The 22,371-nt window shown below is 41.3% G+C and overlaps 2 protein-coding genes across 3 annotated transcripts; one reads left to right on the forward strand and one right to left on the reverse strand.

The window, feature by feature from the left end:
* Positions 1-261: 261 nt before the first annotated feature.
* Positions 262-8,677, reverse strand: ca7 (carbonic anhydrase VII). The gene is made up of 7 exons (XM_035629256.2): positions 8,518-8,677; positions 7,547-7,744; positions 4,834-4,952; positions 4,290-4,385; positions 3,465-3,527; positions 3,193-3,348; positions 262-1,621 (listed from the first exon to the last, which is right to left on the reverse strand). The coding sequence occupies exons 1-7, from the start codon at positions 8,552-8,554 to the stop codon at positions 1,502-1,504; spliced, it is 789 nt and encodes a 262-aa protein (XP_035485149.2). The 5' UTR covers positions 8,555-8,677; the 3' UTR covers positions 262-1,501.
* Positions 8,678-9,528: 851 nt separating this feature from the next.
* Positions 9,529-17,393, forward strand: nae1 (nedd8 activating enzyme E1 subunit 1). Of its 2 annotated transcripts, XR_004790627.2 has the most exons (21): positions 9,582-9,646; positions 10,084-10,187; positions 10,286-10,346; positions 10,431-10,461; positions 10,661-10,732; positions 11,013-11,092; positions 11,387-11,496; positions 11,776-11,885; positions 11,974-12,036; positions 12,155-12,218; positions 12,319-12,410; positions 12,540-12,599; positions 13,306-13,439; positions 13,729-13,804; positions 14,067-14,106; positions 14,717-14,803; positions 14,934-15,026; positions 15,160-15,221; positions 15,403-15,517; positions 15,619-15,668; positions 15,787-15,879. XR_004790627.2 is itself a non-coding variant. In XM_035629162.2 (20 exons), the coding sequence occupies exons 1-20, from the start codon at positions 9,597-9,599 to the stop codon at positions 15,894-15,896; spliced, it is 1,602 nt and encodes a 533-aa protein (XP_035485055.1). In that variant the 5' UTR covers positions 9,529-9,596; the 3' UTR covers positions 15,897-17,393. The 2 variants fall into 2 exon arrangements, 1 of the variants encoding a protein (XP_035485055.1); XM_035629162.2 differs by lacking the exon at positions 15,160-15,221 and having other exon boundaries at positions 9,529-9,646; positions 15,787-17,393.
* The last annotated feature ends 4,978 nt before the right edge of the window (positions 17,394-22,371 follow it).

The following is a 22,371-nucleotide window of genomic DNA, read 5'->3' on the forward strand; positions in this document are numbered from 1 at the left end:
TTTTTTTAATGGCAGTTTTGAAACATTAACACTTCACACAGAAACAAAACCATAAATGTGCAATGTTGAGTATAGAGCAAAAGCTTACAATCCCAAATGATCAATGACAGAAAGACTTATTGTATATAAAAATGTTAGTCTGCCTATCTTAGAAGATCACTTCAAATGGGTAGACTGTAAAACTAAGTTATTCAGAATTGTATTTCATTCAGCAAACATAGCAAGATTCTGAATGCATAATAAAAAAAATTCAAACCACCCTTAAATTACATTTTTATTATATATATTTTTTCTCATCAACAACAAAACAATCACAACAGAGGTGTATTCTTCTTCCCCACAGGCGAGTTTTGTTGTATGGGAGCAAAAAGAAGTGCATCCCTTTCATACCTTTGCATTAGTAAAATCCAAGTCCATCTAAATAAGGACCAGCATTACACAAAGCTGCCATAACTCATCAGGGCCTCTGTCAGACAACACTGGACTGTACAGATATGTGCAGCTTCAGAGGTGAGCTGATAATAACAGTGTGCATTACATCCTGCATAGTAAAAACATTAGATCAGGAAATGTGCCACTTGAGGCGGGATGCTGTCATCTCAGAGAGAAGAGTTTCCACAGACAACAAAATCTGTTCATTGGGCGCTTGTTGGGGCTGCTGGAGTAGAATAAATCCTATATGAGAAATCGTGTGTGAACAGGCTTTGTTAAATCTGTAGAGCAATCTAAAAATAATAAAATTGCCCTGCTGGCTCTTGAGCTCCGACAAGAATCTGAGCCTTTCACGCCCTCCGCCATGACAAAACGGACCAGTTAGAGCAAATGCAGCTCTAATCCGATCCCACCTCCAGTTGGAATTGTTGCACTGGAAGGGGCTCGGTGGCCTGAAGGACTGTGAAGCCACCAGCAACAGGCCGGATCAACGAGGGATCAATCGGGATCAGTAAGGAGGCAGAGGCTGTGGTTCTGCAGACGACACAGTGGTATGAAGCACTGGAATACGAACGTACCTGTTACATATAACAGCGACGTACAAGATAGTTTGTGTTAGTTGATGTATAGCACCTTGTTGTCTCAGCATCACCCGCTGTCCTTGAACAGCTTATGGAGGTAAAAGTTACATCCAACCTTTGAATTTTCATGAAAGTATCACTTATAATAATAAGCTAATATCACTGAATAACACAGTAGTGGCCTAATAATACAATAATATGTATTTAGAATATTAGGAGACTATTTTATTGCTTCATGTGCTTTTATTTTTCGATAAACTGATTCTTACTCTTACGCTTTCTGATCAGAGTGAAACATCTCATTGTGCTGGCAGTGATGAGAATTCCTCCGTGAACTTTTACTTTCTGTACAGAGTAAATCAAAAATCCTCCTCAGGACAAGCTACCATGAGGTGTGGAAAAAAAAAATTCACTCAAATTAATGCATTCACTGTTTTCTAAAAGAGGTTTTTTTTGTCATCTTTGACTCAAGATCTGTTGAGGTCACATTAATTAGAGGAACGGACTTTCCTTCCCTTGAGAGGCTGCGGAGGCCTGAAGTTGTTTTCCATGCGTGTCCTCTGATCCTCTTCCTCTCCGCTGAACAGAAGCATTCTAAACTTCCCCACCTGCATTGAGAGAGACAAAAAAAGAATAATATTATCACATAGCTCGTGTCATATCCAGAACTTTGAACTACCCACACAATGCACCCTCTTTTTGTTATTATGTGAGGAATGAAAAACAAAATAATCTCCCGTTACAAAAGGGCTTTCCCCCTCTTGGGTCTCCATGCATGCATTTCTCAGTTAAAGCCCTGCACCCATGCAGTTATCTATCCGTCCATCAGGATAATCAGCTGGGGGGGATCAAAGGCTTGAGGCCTGGAGTCATAAGTTGTGGGGCCAGTTGCCGAGCTTACGCCTCACCCACAGCCGCGCTACAGACGGACCGTTCGCGGCTACACCCGGGGCATCGCCATCACTAAAACCCCTGGTTTCCCCGATCACAAAAAGATCAACAAAGTGTGAGAGTATAATCCAAAGACTGGCAGCAGTCGCCACAGGACCAGCTCACAGAGGGACCAGAAAGGAATGTGCAGCACACTTCCAGCTACTCAGCTTAACATGTCAGCGACCTGGGGTTATCCGACCTACACTTTCTGATTGCGTTCAGTGCTAAGAGGCGGTGGATAAAAACATGTCAAACCTTACAGGGAATCCCCCGTGAATGATGTGCTGCTCTTTGTTGTGGCTTCTAAATGTAGTGTCACACTTGTGGCCAAACACTTCATTTCTGGAATTCGGTAAAGCACAGAGGTAAACCCAAACATCCACCACTATATATACTAGACCGCGGCGTACTGATCCGGTGATGCTGAACTTTGATCTGAAAGGACGAGGCAGCAGATCCTCAGAGCCTAGTGGAGCGCACAGCCACTGACGTTATGCAGGCCAGGAAATTGGAAACTGGTCAACTGCAGCATCAGTACCTTAAGCTCCACTCCCTTTGATAAAACATGCAATTACTTACTCCAAGTATCACTGGGTGCAACTGTGGCATTTAAGTCAGCAAAGTAATTTCAGACACTCCTATGTTTAAAACATTTTGGGCTACAGAAAACCTGCGAAAGGAACCAGCAGCTAGTGCAGCTGGACACAAGAAAACACAATTTAATTTGAGTAATTTGACTGTTGTAATTTTAGATGAGAATATCTTTTCGAATTATGGTCTTTTACCACTATCTCCAGTCAGTATGTATTCATTATGCATGTAATATCCTGAAATAGCTGGACTTGGGTTAGTGCTGTGTATGACTGGCTGTTCCACAATATTTAGAATAAATAACCTTGACATTTAAGGTGTAAAAGTAACCAAAAAATAAATACATTGTTGTAAATGATTCCTCACAAAAATGTATATACAATGAAAAAAGACATTTAAAAAGTGTTTCACGTAGCCATCATTCAAATTACAGATCAAGAGCCTGGCCTTCTCATTTCTAATGCAGGGTGACGATCACTATGATATTAATGCATTTCATATTATTTTGTATGTTGCACAGCTTTCAGAGGAATAACGCACTAAGAAATACAAATACCCTCAAAGCGTCACGATTCTCACACTTTCAAACAATATGTTTAAGTGTCATACGTGATGCAAGTGTCGTGGTCAAAGGGGTCATGTCTGCAACGTGCACCTGTTTATCAGACACCGTGATCGGCTCCTTCAGGACAATCCAGATGACGCTCTCGTGTAGAGGGGGAGTGGTCAGTGATCCTGGGTACGTCCAGTAGTGGAGGCTGCTGGGCAGGAGGCACTTGGGGTTGAAACCTTTGAAATCTGTGACGCTGCCCTGTAATGGAAACATGCCGACAACAGCTTTTATATCACTGCAATAAAGCTAGGAGTAGGTCATAAACCACAAAAAATATATCACATGTAATATAATCCAATAACAATAGTACTCACTTTAAATTTGACCATGTACAGAGCATCTGTTATCATGTGGAGCCATCTGTGGTCGTCACCTGTCTTTCATAACAGACAGACAGTTTCGGAATTTGATCTGTGACTTTTGGGGAAGACCACTTAAAAGTATACTCACAAAAATATCTAGGCCCAATTTAAGATTAATGTCATTTAATTGCATATAAAATCCATTCCCTCCATTTTGACAACACAGATGTAACAAACTAATTAACTTAATGTGATTTCAAACAGAAAGACTTATTAATATTGAATACATGAACCTGGTTCTTCCAAATTTGAAACTGATTAGATTAAGAAATATATAAATCTGGTTATTGTGCACTTTAAAAAGAACCATTACATACATTTCAGTTTCATTTATGTTTGACCACACATGCATCAAAGTGTATTAGTTTGTTAAGTCTGTGTGATCCCAAATGGATGCAGCATTTTATGCAATTAAAACATAACCCTTAAATATTACACCCTTCATATTTTTGTAAATACACAGTGTATGTTTACAGTTCAACAGTTTGAAGAATTACATATACAGCTTTGTGACTACAATAACTTTTCCCGACTAGCTGCTTACAACTTTGCCACACGGAAATAATGTGAATGGGGCCAAAAAAATTGAATATGAAAAACAATTCTGAATGAGAAGAGAATAGCAAGACTACAACAAGTCATTTAGCATTTGCTTCTGTTCAAGTCAACATAACTGAATGCAGACTGGAAAACCGTGACACTGATAAAAACGATGGAAAGGAAAGGGGGGCTCAGGGACAGAAAACAGGATCGCACTTGGGTTAAAAAGAATCTTACATCTAGAAAGATGCCGAGGACAGCGAGGCCGTCGGGAGCTGATGCCGCCTCCCCAAACGTCTTGTACTTGACAGCGTTCCAGTGAACTAAATGAAGCTAGAGGGTGGAAACAGGAGGAAAGAAAGACGGGGGGGGGGAGAAAAAAAATGGGAATATGACTGGATTTTATAGTTAAGACATTAAAAGTCATGCATGCTATATCGTCACCCCTGTGTGTTGGCATAATCCTGTGTCAGTATTTCCCAGCTGTGCATATCTACTCAGACATATATAATGCATTTCATCCATTTAAAGTGGGATTATAAGAGCTCAAATATCTATTGGAATGTTTTTGAGAAACTCCTTATTTTGACATTCAGATAAGAAAATCCATACCCATGGAAAATGCCGAGATTTTTTTGGCAAACGGAGGTCTATTTTGATTTTATTTCATAGCAAAATACATATGCACCTTAGAACACACCTGAGGCAAATATCACTGTTTAGTCTGTGTTTTGTTTATCAGAAAATGACACACCGAAGTATTCAGAACCAAAACACTGACCTCAGATGCATAGCTACATCCTTCGACAGTGTGCTCAGAGCCACGGCAGCCCTTTCCGCCCCAATGAAAGTGAAACTGTTTCAGTCTGTAGGGGTTGTCGAGAGGGCCGCCCTGGATCACTGTAGATGAGAAGAGGAGATGTAAAAAAAAAAAATTTGATGGACAGACACACTCACATGCCTGGTAATACCCAGCAGACTTAAAAATACTCCCTAAACGCTAAGACACATGCATGAAAAGACAGACGCCTGCTTCATCAAATAATCTATCACAGAAGCTGTGATGGACAAGTTTGCGTTTGAGATGCCAAAGGCAAATCCTCTGCCATGTAGCTATGCTGAAGCGACTTATATTTAGTCAACTTCCTAATCGGGTCCATTCACAGAATCTTTAATGCACGACTCAGTAAAATCCAGCCCATTATTATTATTCTTCAGATAGCACAGGCTGTTTTCTGAGTGTGTGACCTGCACTGCTGGGTTTGGACTTCAACGCCTGGCTGATCTGATTGTTATTCATTGTGATGCCGCTGACATCTTTCTGACAAGCGGGCCACACCGGGGTCAGATTAAATGGGCACAAATGCCACAGAGCATGGCTCCCATCTTAGCACTTGTTCATCTTACGATATAGATGTAGGACAACCACATGAACAATGTGATCTTTTTTTTTTTTAAAAGAAAAATCGGTTTTACTACGAAAATGTGGTGGCAACTGGTGTGAATGAATAATTCTATATCTAGACTATTTCATATCTATGGGGTGATTAGTAGATACCACTTATATACAACTGATGTGCTGAATCAGGTAATTAAGGTGATCATGTATTAAATCCAACAATTAATGCCTGAGGAAAGAAGTACATTACTTTGCATTATGACTGGGCTCAACTTATGTTTCATGTATTCATTTAGAGCCAAACGGTTGATGTATCATCTAAAAATATACTGCTATCAGTTTGAAATCACTTGAATAGGTCAACATCGATCCTAAAAAGAATCTCCTCTTTGTATTAAACCATCCTCATTTGCTTACCAAAACAACAGTGGCACAGAACACTCTTATCTGGTAATATATCTACGTGTATCCTCAGACCCAACCACACACGACAAACTGACTAACAGCAGGTTTAGGGGGAATTGTGCACTTAATTTGAACTATGTTAAAAAATGCTGAGGAAGTACATTAGTTTCCCTCTACAGGCCTCGTCATTCATTAATTATTTTTCACTGATAGCTACTTGCCTGCTCTGTGGAAAAGTCTAAAGCCGAGCAGCTCGGAAAAATTTGATGGACAGACACACTCACACGCCTGGTAATACCCAGCAGACTTAAAATACTCCCTCAACGCTAAGACACATGCATGAAAAGACAGACGCCTGCTTCATCAAATAATCTATCACAGAAGCTGTGATGGACAAGTTTGCGTTTGAGATGCCAAAGGCAAATCCTCTGCCATGTAGCTATGCTGAAGCGACTTATATTTAGTCAACTTCCTAATCGGGTCCATTCACAGAATCTTTAATGCACGACTCAGTGAAATCCAGCCCATTATTATTATTCTTCAGATAGCACAGGCTGTTTTCTGAGTGTGTGACCTGCACTGCTGGGTTTGGACTTCAACGCCTGGCTGATCTGATTGTTATTCATTGTGATGCCGCTGACATCTTTCTGACAAGCGGGCCACACCGGGGTCAGATTAAGTGGGCACAAATGCCACAGAGCATGGCTCCCATCTTAGCACTTGTACGAAAATGTGGTAGCAACTGGTGTGAATGACTATTTCATATCTATGGGGTGATTAGTAGAAAGCCACTTATATACAACTGATGTGCTGAATCAGGTAATTAAGGTGATCATGTATTAAATTCACCAATTAATGCCTGAGGAAAGAAGTACATTACTTTGCATTATGACTGGGCTCAACTTATGTTTCATGTATTCATTTAGAGCCAAACGGTTGATGTATCATCTAAAAATATACTGCTATCAGTTTGAAATCACTTGAATAGGTCAACATCGGTCCTAAAAGGAATCTACTCTTTGTATTAAATCATCCTCATTTGCTTACCAAAACAACAGTGGCACAGAACACTCTTATCTGGTAATATATCTACGTGTATCCTCAGACCCAGCTCCACATTTCTGATCTTATCGCTCATGGTAATGATGGGGTGGTTAACACGGATCCACCCAGTGATAAAAACAAATAGGGTCATAATAACCGTAGACATCACCTAAGGTTATTATCTCTTGTCCAGCAGACAGACTCTCATACAGTTAACTGCTGAATGCACCTTTTTGCGGCATAATCAGAGGTTTCTATGCAACCTTTGATTATGGGCAGTTACGTACATAGGTTTGCAATTTGTGAAAATGAAGGTAATCTCACCTTTCTAGTGTATGTTTCTCAAAACTAAACTTTCAGAACAGACGTCCACCGCATATCAGAGCTAAGATTACCGATGAACTGTGTCCTCTGTCAATCAATTCATGGCAGTAAATATAGTCCAATACAATCATAGGTCATGTCTTTATCAATGCACATATAGTCCCTGCCAAGAAATAACTCACTGGTCACGTGTTTCTTTTAGTTTGGCCTATGTGGATTGTGGACCTGATTTTAAAAACCAGAACAGATTTGAACTGGTTGGTTCTGAAATAATCACAGTTGAAGTCACAAGTAAACAAATTTAAGATCAGCTTTGTCTCACCTGAACGGTCGTCCAAGTCATCAAACTCTACCACTACGGAGTGCCCATTGTTGGAGATGTTGATGGAGGTACACTGATCATAGTTGAGGACAATCGGGCCCAAGTTGGGGTCATGTGAAGCCTGATGAGGTACGATGTCGATGGGAGACTGCTGATTCCCCTGGGCAACAGGGTAGTTTTTGTGCCATATAGAAGGACCTATAATCATATAAGACAGTGAGCCTTTCAAAGAACATCTTTACAGACTGTAATACAGCCACTACTGCACCAGGCTCAAACTTATGGCGTGGTGATAATGTGATGATGATCTCCTGCAAAGAAAGTTCTTAAAGATAAAGCATTAGTTTTTAATTTGAAAACCAACTTCATTATTTCTAACCACAGCGCACCACTAACTGATCAATGTCTTTCATACCAAGCAACAACCTAAAGAATATCAATCAAATCAGCATGAAATCTAAACCAGGATCAAAAACCAAACGAGTGAAAAGTCTGAACACACCAAGCACAGCCGAACACTGGGTGAAACCTCCCCTTTCTCTCAAAAACAGCCCTGATTCTTTGTGGCATGAATTACGCAAGTTGTGGACACAGTTCCACTGACCTGCATCTGCAGGACTTTAAAACACTGCACTGCTGCCGCACCATTGGCTGATTGGATACATGAACTGATTGGATGTGCAGGTGCATGCGAGTGCACGTTTATTCTTGACACCGATGCACTCAAGAGCCTGGGACACATCTAGGCAAAAGTCAGGTTGAGGTGAAGGCATTCATCCCTTTTAAGCTGGAGGCTAATCTCGCATTAACGGCCACTTGAGCATGTAGGTTAGATAAAACACGCGATGGGCCCCCCGGCAGCGGAGAGGAGTAACAGCGAACAGCAACTGTCCCGCCTTCCTTCCCTCCACTGTGGCTGCAGAAAAAGCCCCGGAGACGACTGGAGCTGCGGGATGCTGTGAGGTCCTTACCGTCCTCTTTGCCATAGCCCCAGTGATTCCCCGTCATTGTCCCTGTTCGTCTGGCCGAGCCGCCGGTCGTCTCGTCTCGTCTCGTCTCGTCTCGTCTTGACTCGTGCTCCTGCAGGACTGACACACTCGGGCATCGGCCGGTGTCGCTATTGATGAAGTTTATGTAGTGGCCAAAGGGGAAGGGCAATTAGCCCTCTCTTGACACGCCCCTCCACCCTCACACACACTCACACACACACACACACACAGCCCACCTGCCGAGGGGGGTTTAGGGGCCTTAAGGCTAATCTCGTCCAGTGTCACCGCATTAGTTCAGTCATTTTTTGGATTAAATGATAAAATATATCACAGGATAAGATTCTGACGATTCTCAAGACTTTCATGATCAGTGTTTCATGATGACTGTCACTGTTGAAGAGAAAACAATAATACTTGTTCAAATGCTTTAATACTTTAAATTAAGTTTTATTTTTATCTTTTTAAATCACGAATTCTTTCAACAGGCCTACCAGGATATCGCAACTCAATTAGTTCTAACAACAGTGGACCAGTGGGGTCAAATATAATTGAAAAATATTTTTTAAATAATCATTGTTTGGTGACCACAGGATGATAAAATGTATTGTGAACATATATATATATATATATATATATATATATATATATATATATATATTTTTTTTTTTTTTTTATGTTACTATACAAAATGTACAAAACAAGACTGAGAGCAAGAAAGCATGAATGATCCAAATTGATTTCACAATGTAGTGATGAAAAACACTGAAAAACAGAAACCAAAAAATAAAGCAAAGCGGGACAGCGAGCAAGGACTGAGGTAAGTACACAGCTTTTGAGCCTTTAAAAAAAATAATATATATATATATACTAATATATATATACATATATATTAGGTCCTGCTGTGATATCAATGCATCAATGCTTCATATCAATGCAGGCATAGCGATGGGAATTTGTGTAGAAAGTGCGAGTCTGAATTTTCGCGCCGACATGCTTGTGTCGAATCTGGTGTTGGGGAAGTTAAAACGAGCCCGTAGACAGACACCAGTCGTAAAGAAACCATGGCAGCCACCCAAGCCTCCAAAGAGCAGAAATACGACAGGCAGCTCAGGTGCGGTTAAAAAAAAAATACACCTCGACTTTCTCACATCCTTCTTTTTATTCCCTCAGTTAAATGCCGTCACCGTTTTTCTTTGTGAGCGGTCGCAGCAGAAACAACGGCGAGGCAGGAATGCTAACGTTATTGTTAGCTAGCGTTAGCATGTTTACATGTAGCACACACTGTGAGGTGAACGGCTGTCTGTTCTCTTCTGCGTGTCCTTGTCCTCAAAATGTACCAGGTTGTCTATGATGAGGTCCTGCTTCACTATATATAAATGAACAGCAGGGGATGATTAAACGAGTGTAGCAACAGGGCAGTGGGTGATGTTGCAGCCGTCAGACCACTAGCTAAATCGGTGGCTTACTCTGCTTTTTTAACAGCGGTTGATGATGAGTTGTATCACTAGATGGCAACACATGTCCACGGTCTGGTGTGTGTGCTTTCAGACTGTGGGGGGACCATGGCCAGGAGACGCTGGAGAACGCTCATGTGTGTCTCGTCAACGCCACAGCAACTGGAACAGAGATACTGAAGAACCTGGTGCTTCCAGGTAAACATGTGTGGCTTTGTGCTGGTGATAAATGAAGGAATGCTGCAGGTGCTAATGAAGGCGTCTTCTCTGACCGAGTGGATCGATCTGTTTGTCAGGTATTGGAGCGTTCACCATAGTTGATGGACACACGGTGTCTGGGGAAGATGTTGGAAACAAGTAAGGCAACGGTGTTTCTCAAAGCAAAATAATATGTGGTACTTTTACTGGTTCACTCATGCACCTCTTGATCTTGTCTTGCAGCTTTTTCCTCAGCAACAACAGCATTGGGAAGGTACAGTATGCTTTGCCCAAGTTAAATACATTTATGATTTACCACAGGACAAACACAGATGCACAATTCCTCCCGCCACATGCTCTCTGCATCTCTTGAAATCCTCTCATGAAATCCTTTTCAATATTCTTATTAGGAATAAAAGGTGTGTTTCTTTTGCATGTCTGTATGGAGCGTGAATTTAGCTTTTATGTTGCAGAACAGAGCACAGGCTGCCACGGAGTTACTACAAGAAATGAACAGTGACGTCTCTGGAAACTTTGTTGAGGAGGTGGGTTTTGTTTGGACATTGGTGCCACAGACGGGTATTGTGTTTCAGTGGAAAATGAAAACACAAATACTTATCAAGACATTATCATATCAATATCAATATTTACATCCCACCATAACACATTAAATCAGAGAAAAATGCTTTAAGTCAAAGAAACTCTATACAACTGTAAGAATCAGAAATGCTAAGTCACATAAAAATCTATCCATACAACATGCTCTGCAGTTATGCAAATGTATTGATCAGTATGTCATTCTTGTGTTTTCTATTTCTCCTGCAGAGTCCAGACAAACTTCTAGACAACGATCCAGAGTTCTTCCACAGGTTCACCATAGTCATTGGTGTCCATTTGCCAGAAAGGTGTGAGATATAGTTGATCTTTATTCTGACTTTTTATCATAACAGCAGAGCTGAGGAATTCCATCATGATTTTAAGTCTGAAAATATGATTGTGTTTGTGTAAAATTCATATATACATTATGCAAGTGCAAGGACCTTGGTTCCGATCCAGCCAAAGATTACACAATTTTTTGTTATGAGGTGTTTGTATTCAACAAATTTGTTTACATCTTTTGCAGAAGCTGTTTTGGTTTGATTCGTTATTGTTTCTTTTCTCTCCAACTAATTTGTCAAATTATCTCTGAAATTCAACAGCACGTGTATGAGGCTCGGCTCAGTTCTGTGGAGTGCATCGGTACCTTTCCTCGTCTGTAAAACCTATGGCCTCATCGGCTACATGAGACTAGTCGTGCAGGAGCATACAGGTTAGTTCATTACTTTATTGTATACTATATTACATTACTTTCATTTTTAGCTTTTGATTGGTATTAGTACATATTTAATTCTTTCAGCTCACTGAAAAAAGATGAACCCATGAAATAGAATAGAATTTCCCTCGTAAGTCATTTACGTGACATAATTGCTATCTCATGTCTGTATCCTCCATTTTTGGTACATAGTACTGTAGTTTGTGCTTGTAATTTGAAATGTTTTAATGTTTTGACATGATATAATATGCTAGATATCACTGCCTCTCTCCTCAGTGATTGAATCTCATCCAGACAATGCCTTGGAGGACCTGAGGTTAGACCAGCCTTTTAGCGAATTCAAGAACCACATTCAGTCGTACGACCTTGACAGTATGGACAAGAAGGTGTGTTATTTATGTATGCACATTAGCATGTTTAAACCCTGCCATTTTAACACAACTGATGATATTTCATTCTGTATTTAATCTGTAGGATCACAGTCACACACCGTGGATTATCATTGTTGCTAAATATCTGGAGAAATGGCTCAGTGAGGTACAGTACATTTTCTGTGGGGTATTTGTCTGACAAAGACTCCCTCACTTATATTTATTCCTGAGTGTTTTGTTAATGTTTCTGTACAATAAAAGTTCTGTGCTTTATGTCCACGTAGCACAACTGTCAGGCACCGAAGAATTACAAGGAGAAAGAGGCGTTCAGACAAATAATTCGGGAAGGTATCTGTGGACCTCTAGATTTCAGTTTCCTGTAAGTTCCATGACCTGGCTGTGTAACTCAATCTTATCTGCGATTGATTCTTATGGCGTGTTTCTTCAGGAGTTCGTAAGAACGAGAATGGAGTCCCAGAGGATGAGGAAAACTTTGAAGAAGCTGTTAAGAACGTCAATACTGCTTTAAATCCAACCAAGGTGCCAGAAGAGTTCTCTTTTGTCCCATGCCAAATATCTTGCCTCTAGTCTAAACCCATATCAGTCTGTTTTCTACTGTGGCACAGTTAATAGGTAAGACTCCTCTTGTAATGTCTCTTGTTGCTGCAGGTTCCTACTGCTCTTGAAGACCTCTTCAATAGTGAGCAGTGTAACAACATCACATCACAGGTAGGGACCTTTTTTTTCCTGAGACTATTCTATTAAAAGCACACAGGTCCAGTTCACACCTGGCATTAGTATCCATCTCTGCTGATCCAGAAGTGGACAGCTTTAAGTACAGGTGTGAATTGAGCACACACTCGGACAATATTCAGAGGTGGTCTGGGCCCCACTTGGCCACATTCTCTAAGCAGTTTAAATGCAAATGTGTCCTGGGCCACTGAAGGACTGCCTATGTCATCTGAGCCGCTATAGTTTAATAATTAATCCCCCAAAATTTTACACTTCTCATTGTCCCATACATTAAAAGCACATTATCAACATTAGCCGCCACATATGGATATTTATTAATTACTATTTCAAATGGGTAAAATCTTATTTAATTGTAAAGCATTTAATTGTTATTTAATTATAAAGCAACATGGATTATTTTTCCCTATTTCTCTCAAACAAAAATACATTATACAATAACAAAAACAAACACATTTGGTCTTTGCAAACAACAATGATGTACATGTTTATCTACATAAAGAGCAGGGATGTGAAATGTTGATATTCATTCTGATGCCAATTGAGAACTGACGGAGTTAGAGCTGATATAGAGCTGCAGTTACTTCATACTTTCAAATAAGTAGTGGTTGGGATTATTGTGGTATTTCTTCTGTAGTCACTGGGATTAACAGTGGTATGTATTCTATTGGTATGCGTTTACCAGACCCCGGCCTTCTGGGTGATGCTGCGAGCTGTCAAAGAGTTTGTCCACAATGAAGGCAGTGGAAGCCTGCCTGTGCGGGGAACCATCCCAGACATGATTGCAGACTCTCAGAAGTTCATCAGCCTTCAAAATATGTAAGTGTGCAATTGTAAAATAAGATGATAATGTTAAGATAAGGGTGTGGTGGCACCTGTCTTTTTCACACAAATGTCTAAATGGGACGAAAGTGAAGACATTTCATATCCAAAATGTCGACTTCACTGCGTCGTCATAATGTATCACTTTTCTACCCATTTTTCAACATCATAACTGAGGAAGGGGAGATTATGACCATATTTCCTGCAATTTGAGTTAGTTGGCAGAGGGGCAGATCATTTCAATAATTTAGATTTTTTTTGTGTGTGTGTGTGTGTTTGATTTCAGTTACAGAGAAAAGGCCATGCAGGACACAGCAGCTGTTTCTAAGCACGTTGAACGTCTATTGCAGTCTGTTGGAAAGGTATGTTGTAAAACTTCATACTTACTGAGGAAGAAAAACTTTTGGGTGAATGTAACAGGCCCCTCAAGGAAGTGATTAAACGCTATGCATTTGAATAACTCTTGGATGTGTCCATGGTAGGATTACATTTTAACAGCATGAATAGTTTTTGCCCTGACATACTTACAGTAATAAATGAGTGAAAAAAAAATGTTTTTACTCAAAATCCATTTGTCTGAAAAAGGATTTAAGCTGAAAATACTTTTACTTTTACTTCCCACAGCCCCCAGAGAGCATCTCTGAAAAAGACATCAAACTTTTGTGTGAGTAACCCATGATTAATCAACAACTTTTTACCCTCACATTTTTATATTCTGTAAGTTTATTTTCCATGACAAAGGCTTTTTCTTGTGATTCATGCAAAAATTCATGCAAATCCATCCATTACTTTTTGAGTAATCCTGCTAACAAACAGACAAACTGAACAAATAGGAACCAAACCTCCTTAATAGGTTATGTAACACATGAAAATGGTTCAAAAGTCTCTAAATGAAATAATGAGCCTTTGATTACATTACCTGATCTGATTATTCATGGTAATTCCTGTGTTATCCATGTAAACAAAGCCACCGCGGTCTGTTTGGACATACTGTACATGTACTGTACAGGTATTAGTATAATGTGTTATTATATAATTGTTAATAATTTTGGAGCATTTGAATGCACCATATCTGTCTTTTGTTTCCATCGTGCAGCAGTGCAACATTTTCTCATGTCAAAAGTTTTCTTTACTTCTCTGCTGCTGTTGAGACTTTTAAAGGTGTCACTGCTGCTTCTGGACTCTGTGTTCTAGTGGAGCATATTCTGCTATATATTGGTGTTGCACCTCCAACAGGTTTGTCCCTAACTGTAGACATTTGTGTTGGCATCCAGGTAAGAACGCATCCTTTCTGAGGGTGGTGCGCTGCCGATCTCTGGCTGAAGAATACAGCGTTGATTCAGTAAATAAAGATGAAATCAGTAAGTTTGAAATTAATTTCCTGTGTTGTTCACTGTCATTTCTTGTGTTTGAGCTAACTTCATTACAGTTTTCTCGGTTAAGTATAAGGCATGAATTCAAAGATTAACCGTAGCTGTGTCTTCTCCTCAGCCTCGTGCATGGACAGTCCAGATAGCGAGATGGTCTTCTACCTCATGCTCCGAGCTGTTGATCGCTTCTATCAACAGCACTCCCGCTACCCAGGTACGGTCAAGGTTCATACATATTTTGTCTTTAAAGAATCCAACAACATTGAACTGACTTATAATCTTACAATTTAATAAATGTAGATGTTTTTGTGTGATTGGTAAATTGGAATTTTTTATTTTTTTACAAGGCGGCCCTGCTCAGTCAGTGACAGACCGCAACGACTTGTTTCATCTACAGCGAAAGAACAAAGTAGTAGCTGCAATACATATATATATTTGTTGAGCTTCCTACCCTTGGGGGTATACTTTGCAAAATCTCACACAGGATTTATCATGATACTGTCCACATTATAGTCTAGATTGTAATTTTCTCTTCCTCTGAAGAATTATGTAGCTCCTCCCTCCTAATGTCCAATGTCCCGTCTTACCAGGAGTTTACAACTACCAAGTCGAGGAAGACATCAGCAAACTGAAACTCTGTGTGAACAGCCTCCTGCAGGAATACAGCCTCAATGTCAACATCAAAGACGACTACATCCATGAGTTGTAAGTTACGGCCACTATTGAATTTACTGTTAAGATTGTGGAAAAACTGTGCAAGATAATTATCAATTCCCCCCCCCCCCCCCCCCCCCCATCACCTTCAGCTGCAGATATGGAGCAGCAGAGCCACACACGGTTGCAGCATTTTTGGGAGGTAACATTTTAACACTCTTCAGTAAATCAATCCATCCCTGATTTTAATCAACAGCATATCAAACCCAGTCCTGATTAATCAGAAATGTCCACTAACATCTGTCAATGTGTTTGTTCAGGATCAGCTGCTCAAGAGGCCATCAAGATCATCAGCCACCAGTTTGTGCCCTTCAGCAACACATTCATTTATAACGCAATGTCACAGACCTCTGCCACCCTGCATTTGTGAATTATTGACACTTTTTCTGACAGAAATATCAGAGGAAACTGGGAGGAGAATGATTAATAAATGAGAAAGTGAACACGTTAATTTAAAACCTGTGTAGTATTTTAGTCTGTCAAACTACAAGTTTATGGATGATAAATTGCGGGACTTTTGGTTAAGAATTATTTAACAAAATAAAAACATAACATATATATAATTTTGTCTGTGGAGATTGTCATTCATCCAGGTCATAGTTATCTTTAGGGCGTTGAATCAGGTGGACATTGTTGTAGATTCTTTAAACCAAGAAACTAAGAATCTACAACAAAGTCCATCTGCTGCTGAATATATCATTTTTAACTCGTATATTGCTATAAAATATTACAATTTTTAACCCCATTTGTTTGCTTTTAAATCAAAGGTGACATCCAATTTACATTGAGATAAAATGCTAACTATCGAACTTTCCCCCACTGTTCAAATACAGTCAGTTGTTAACTGTTCAATAGATGAAACAAAGATAACACAGAATAAATGTTGTCTGACAAATGTGAGCTTCTCGATAAGCCTGTAACCCGTACGACCAGGTTCAGGTTTTTTGGGGGGTGAGTTGAGGACTTTTACTTTATCAAACACCAGAGGGCACTCTTCCGTGTTTTGCCATTCATAGGTTAACTGTAACTCAAACTGTAGTTATATGAAGTATATTTTAAAACTTGCCCAGTGACTTATTCCCTGAATGCTGGCAGTTGGACACGGACGTGAATTTGTGATGTGTTCAGTTGTAGGGTGTTAGCAAAATACTCGCAGTGTTCATCATTAACCAATATGTCGGTATGAGACTCATGGTGTCCGAGGCGGGTGTGATGTAACAAACGAGCACAGGACCCCTGTTTGAGAATTATGTTGTGAGGGTCAATGTGATGTAAGTGTTGGGCAGGGTGAAGATTTTCATTTGTTGTCTCTTCCCAGACTTGGCAGAATGGGGGGAAATATGCCCTCAGCAGATGTTTTCCTTGTAAGACTCAGTCTATGACCCCCCCCCTCCTCCCCGGCCAGCTCCCCTCACAGATATCTGTCCCATATCCTCACACAAACACACACTCGCCCTCTTGTCTGAAGAGGGGGTAGAGCGGGCTGCCAACAAGTACTCTGGCCATTTCCTAAATGAAGATTTTGACCGCTGCCTCTTAGAGATTATCATGTCTCCATCCATCCACCCACTAATTCTTAAGATTATCATATTTGCAGTGCCAGGTTTATTCGTCCAGACCAGACAGTTTTCTCTTTTTATTTTTTTGATAGAGACACGTTGGTCTGGGGGGAAAAAAGCTTAGGCTCAGTTGAATTCTGTCCCTAAGGTCATCAGAGGTTGTTCAAATTCCTACCTCTCTACTCGTTACCCGTCTGGTTTTATTAGCAGATATAAGCTGGTTTAACATGAAAACATGCTCATGCAGGCTCACGTTATTGTTGTTATTCTTAACTATCTAATTAAAATATCAAGATGTTCAATCCCTACCAGTGAGTGCAGCCATTTGTCTTCCAAGAACAATAACACTCACCCAATGGTACTTTTGATTAATGACTTTAGTTTTTAAATTAACAGTGGTGTTTGTGCCTCGCTTGTTTTGGAAAGAACTCAAATATTTTTTAAATGCCTCTTGGTGGAGTAGTCATGCTTAAAATACGCCCCTGTGAAAGGGGTGTATGGTGTCTAGAAATACCACTGCAAGAAACGTCTATATTATGTAATAATCCTGTGTCGCGTTTCCAATAGGCAGAGGCTTTGTGATTTGTCAACATGTGGTTGCTATTTTCCACTTAGAACTAATGCTTGGAAATTAAACGCTTAATCACACATTTGAATTTAAAACGGGGGCAGAGAGAGGTCTTGCTTTTCCAAGAAAAAAAACAACCCAGTTCCTTAAACCATTTTTAACCCTTTAACTTCTTTACTCTCGTTTTTAGTTTGATCGTTTCATACTGAACTGATTTATTCATTCCACATTGATACATTTTATATCTTTTGACTGTGACTTTCCTTCACATGAATTTTACTTCATGCTGCGATAACGTGGTTCTTTATTTCTCCTAATCTGCTGTTGAACATAGACTAAACTGATCTTTGCTCAGCTTTGTTCACAGGTCATGCAGGTCATGATGTGGCTCATGAAGCACACGTCAACCTCACAGAACATTTCGAGCACAAGTTCCTCTTTAGGTCTCAGGATCTCTTGAACAGGCAACACAGTCTGAGGCAATCAGGGAAGGTTTGGCTTTATGCAAAGATTCAAATCGATAGTGAGAATGAAGTTTTCTTTCACCACCTGGTGGCAGTGGAAACAAGTTGTGTTGTGATCACAACACTGATATATCACCTTTCATGTTGATATGGTCAACAGGCACTTATTTGCACATCCATCTGTAACAGAGGAGCTTTACTTTGCATTGTTTCAGCTGCGATATTTCTTCATGTCTGGCTGTTTGGCTGCTGAATGCGCCACTGCTTTCATATTGTCACAGACTGTTGCTGTCTGCTGTTTGGTGCTGAGCAGGTAGTGTACAGTGAGGTTTTTTTTAAGAGCTTTAATGCTGAAAACAGCTGCCTGTTGTGGCCAAAACTCTGCTACGAGAGCAGTGAGAGTGAGCCAAGTGGAGCGGCAGGCCGGACATCTACACTGTGAACTGAAACTCGATATATAAAGCCCCATGATGTGGAGGGGAGCTGCACATGTGGGTGATAATTCTCATCATCCCCATGAGTTCCTTTTTTTTTTTTTTTTTTTCATTGTCACATTCTGATCTAAAATATCAATAATACTCATTCTGAAGAGATACTACAATCCACTGCAATGTTATTTTAAACATCAGATTAGATTTATCTATTTTACTGTGGGAGTGAAAATCCTGCTGAAAGAAAAAAGGTGGAAACACTCCCATGCGCACGTCTGTTCTTCTGCCTTCTCCGTTGCATCCCTGCATTATCAAGAGTTCAGACCCAGCCTCGGAGGAGTGTTATCTTAACGCCACAGGAGAGGCCCGACAATGGATAAAGTGTGTGCGCGCGCTTGTGTTCGCTCGTCCGGGGGAGTTTGGGGGGGGGGGGATGGGCTGGTCGTTAATGCTAAAATCAATCAGTAAATCAGAAGCACGGCCTGCAGACAGGCCACACTGCCAACGATGATGCTCACTGCAAGCCTCAAGCAATAAAGGATAAAAGGAGAAAGGAGGGGTGGTGGGGGGTGGGTTAGATGACTCAGCTTTGGGAAATGAAGGAAACTGCAAAGTAGAAGTGGTGCTCATATCCCAACCCCAAAGACGAGGGTTGCATGTCCCCTCGTCACACCCTGTCTCGGTTGCATTTTACGAAACACGTCGGCTTGTGAGAGGCAGAGGCTCGAGGAGCTCTGATGGCTCATGGCTGTTCGTTCTTGAGCCGTATGCCTGGCTGCGGTCCAACTAGTTCACCTCCACATGAGGCCCAGGCTGAATTAAAGCCGGCCTGCCAGAGTCGAGTGGAGTTTTCAAGCATGTTTGCAGGGAGACTGCGGGAGGCCGGCATACTTTAAACCTCTCAGGGGTCCGCAGAGGGCCTCTCCATTCTTCCTACAAACAGATGGAGCCGTGCCTGATGAATGCATTTGTACAATACATGGACCCTTGTGGAAGCCGAGGAAAATAACCACAGCACTAGTTTAGTCGCCAGCGAAGACCGTCCTCACCACTATACAGCCGTACACATGATAAAACTAATTGTTTGATCGAGCTCGAGGGACAATCTTTAGTGGGTTTTTTACGGAAATGCAATGAAATTAGTTGTTTATGTGTAATAGATAAACCAAGATATGTTTCATTACACAACGAAGCGTTTCACAGCTTGTTTATAGCATCTGTGATTTTGACACTCAGCCTGGTTTAAGCCAGCCAGAGTACGTGAGGGTGGAGCTGTCCCGACTGCCAGCCCTTAATGGCTATATGGCTTCCAGATGCATCACTAATGAGTTCATGTAACACACAGACGCACAAGATAGTTGGCATCCCGTCGGCTGGAAGAGGAAAGTGCTCTGGCAAAACTGGAAGCTGTTTGACGACCAATCCATTGTGTCAATCACCAGATTACGTTCAGTAAATATACAGTTCTGTATATACACATGCACACGTGCAAGCCTACAGGGAGGAAAGACTGAGGGCTGTGTCTGTGCTGCTTTCCCAGCAAACTCACAGTTTACAGTGGGAAATAGTTTTAAATCTGTACACTGTATTTAATTCTCATTTTATTATCATCCTATTTTTTGAAGTCTCACACCTGAAAAAACCTCCACATTATGTCCTAATCTTTACACTGATAGAGGAATATATTTTGGGGGGCTGTGGGGGGCTAATCGGCTTATTGTCTTCACACATCATGTGGATTCATGTTCCATTTGCAGTCAGGCCCTTAAGAGAGTCTGAGGCTGGAGGTCTGCGTCTCCAGATGGGACAGACCTTCAGTCCCACCCCCCTCGCCCCCAGACCAGGGTGTCACATTACACTCCTCAAATGCACATCAGTGTTTGCACAAAATACAGGCACATTTGCACGTACAATACACACTCACTTCTATCTAACTTACCATCTATTTATCGAACTGTCCGTCTATCTGGGCGACAAAGAGAGGTGTGTAACAGAACAGTATGTGAACGTATGTTTGCTCATTTCTCGCGTTGTCATTTCCTACATTCTGCAGGTGCCATTCTTATCTCCGCCGTCGCCCTCTGACATTCTCCTCATCGCCGAGAACTGTCGGAAACAAGGCGGCTGGAATTCCATTCTGGAGTAAAACACAGCCTTTTCCCTGTATTGCCGTGAGCAGACCATCGTCAGTTTCCTGTGAGTCCTAAGAAAGGGAGAGATGTGTCACAGCAGGAGAGGAGGTTTGAACAGGTCTGTGAGGAATTTCTGCTGATCTGATGTCGTTCTCATGACTCGGAAAGTGCAGCCAAAAAAACAACAACTCCACCAACATAAACCACATAAACACATTGTGAGAGACGCTTGCATGCGTTGCCCTGTCTTTTTTTTTTTTCTCAAGGCGAGCATTAATGAGGACCACCTGTCCTATGAAGCCATAACGTTTAAAACACGAAGACGGCGAACTTTGTGAGCGATGTGAGCGGTTAATGGAGGTTCCAGGTGGCGTTTGTGGACCGTGTAGGATTTACATGATGGATGCTGTTTTAGTTACACAACCTCTTGTGTACATTTTGGTCCTCTGCTTTTCATAAAGCAAACTCTGTGCACACCGCGCAGATCCGGAGTGTGTGTAAGACGGTGAGCGAGGGAGGGAGAGAGAGAGAGAGAGATGTGCTCCACAGGGGAGTGTTTATGAAGAGGAGATGTCCAGGGCGAATTCCTCAGATAAGTGACATGACCTCTTTCTGTTCTGGAGGAGGGAGAGCACAGCACCGCCAGGGCTGTACATGGTAAGCCTCAGAAACACATGTATGCACACTCGTGAGCTCCGAGTCCACATTGGGAGAAGTGGGTTATTTGTTGTTGTTGTTGTTGTTGTGGTTGTTGTTGTTTTTTTAGCTCCCCTATTGCAGGATAAGTCACCAATATTTAGCCTGATGATATTAATAAGCAACTGTGGTGTTCTGCTGTCACTTTGTTGAAGTACAGAGGTCAAAGTCTGTGGAAAATGTGTCATTAATACGACGTATACGCACACACACACACACACACACTCACTGGCAGTGGGTAAATCAGCCGCATGGGGCCCTATACAGTACATTTTGTCAGACTCAGTTCAGATCACAGCATTCTTTAGATTCCTGCCTGTAATTACACTGACAGGTCTGATTCAGCTTTATATCATTTATCCACAAAACTGGGGAGCTGGTGCCGATCACCCTCGGATCATGCTCTCAACAATCGACGTTTTGAGAGCATGACAGAGGACAAATGCCCCGTGGTCCTTTTAAAAAGCTTTGAGGATAAATATTTTCTCTGCTGTGTGTGTGTGTGTGTGTGTGTGTGTGTGTGTGTGTGTGTGTGTGTGTGTGTGTAGCCTTGATTTGTGTGTGTGTGTGTGTGTGTGTGTGTGTGTGTGTGTGTGTGTGTGTGTGTGTGTGTGTGTGTGTGTGTGTGTGTGTGTGTGTGTGTGTGTGTGTGTGTGTGTGTGTGTGTGTGTGTGTGTGTGTGTGTGTGTGTGTGTGTGTGTTTGTGTGTACAAATGAGGGTGTGTGGGCGGACTGTATGTAGGCGTATAGAGGTTGTGTTTGTGCGTGCGTGAATGTGCAGGGCAGTAGATGCACGTAAAAAAAACACAGAAACCCATAAAACGCAGCACTCTGCCTGACAGAGTGTAGGAGGAGACAGAGACAGAGAGAGACGAGAGAGAAGAGAGTGGGGGAAGAGGAAAGGGTAACCGCAACAAGGGATTGTAACAAATATGTGGAGTCTAATCCTCTCATTAGACAGCAGGGGGTGCGTGGTGGTGCAATCAGATTCAAGT

Source organism: Scophthalmus maximus, chromosome 4, assembly GCF_022379125.1.
Source record: "Scophthalmus maximus strain ysfricsl-2021 chromosome 4, ASM2237912v1, whole genome shotgun sequence".
Classification (NCBI taxonomy): domain Eukaryota; kingdom Metazoa; phylum Chordata; class Actinopteri; order Pleuronectiformes; family Scophthalmidae; genus Scophthalmus; species Scophthalmus maximus.

Bases quoted from the DNA above. Each gene is read 5' to 3' on its own strand.
- ca7 (XM_035629256.2), bottom strand. From the start codon at position 8,554: ATGACGGGGAATCACTGGGGCTATGGCAAAGAGGACG. The intron at 7,745-8,517 runs GTAAGGACCTCA...ATATGATTATAG, and splicing joins GGGCTATGGCAAAGAGGACG to GTCCTTCTATATGGCACAAA. The intron at 3,349-3,464 runs GTGAGTACTATT...TTTCCATTACAG, and splicing joins TGTACATGGTCAAATTTAAA to GGCAGCGTCACAGATTTCAA.
- nae1 (XM_035629162.2), top strand. From the start codon at position 9,597: ATGGCAGCCACCCAAGCCTCCAAAGAGCAGAAATACGACAGGCAGCTC. The intron at 10,462-10,660 runs GTACAGTATGCT...TTTATGTTGCAG, and splicing joins GCAACAACAGCATTGGGAAG to AACAGAGCACAGGCTGCCAC. The intron at 11,093-11,386 runs GTGTGAGATATA...GAAATTCAACAG, and splicing joins GGTGTCCATTTGCCAGAAAG to CACGTGTATGAGGCTCGGCT.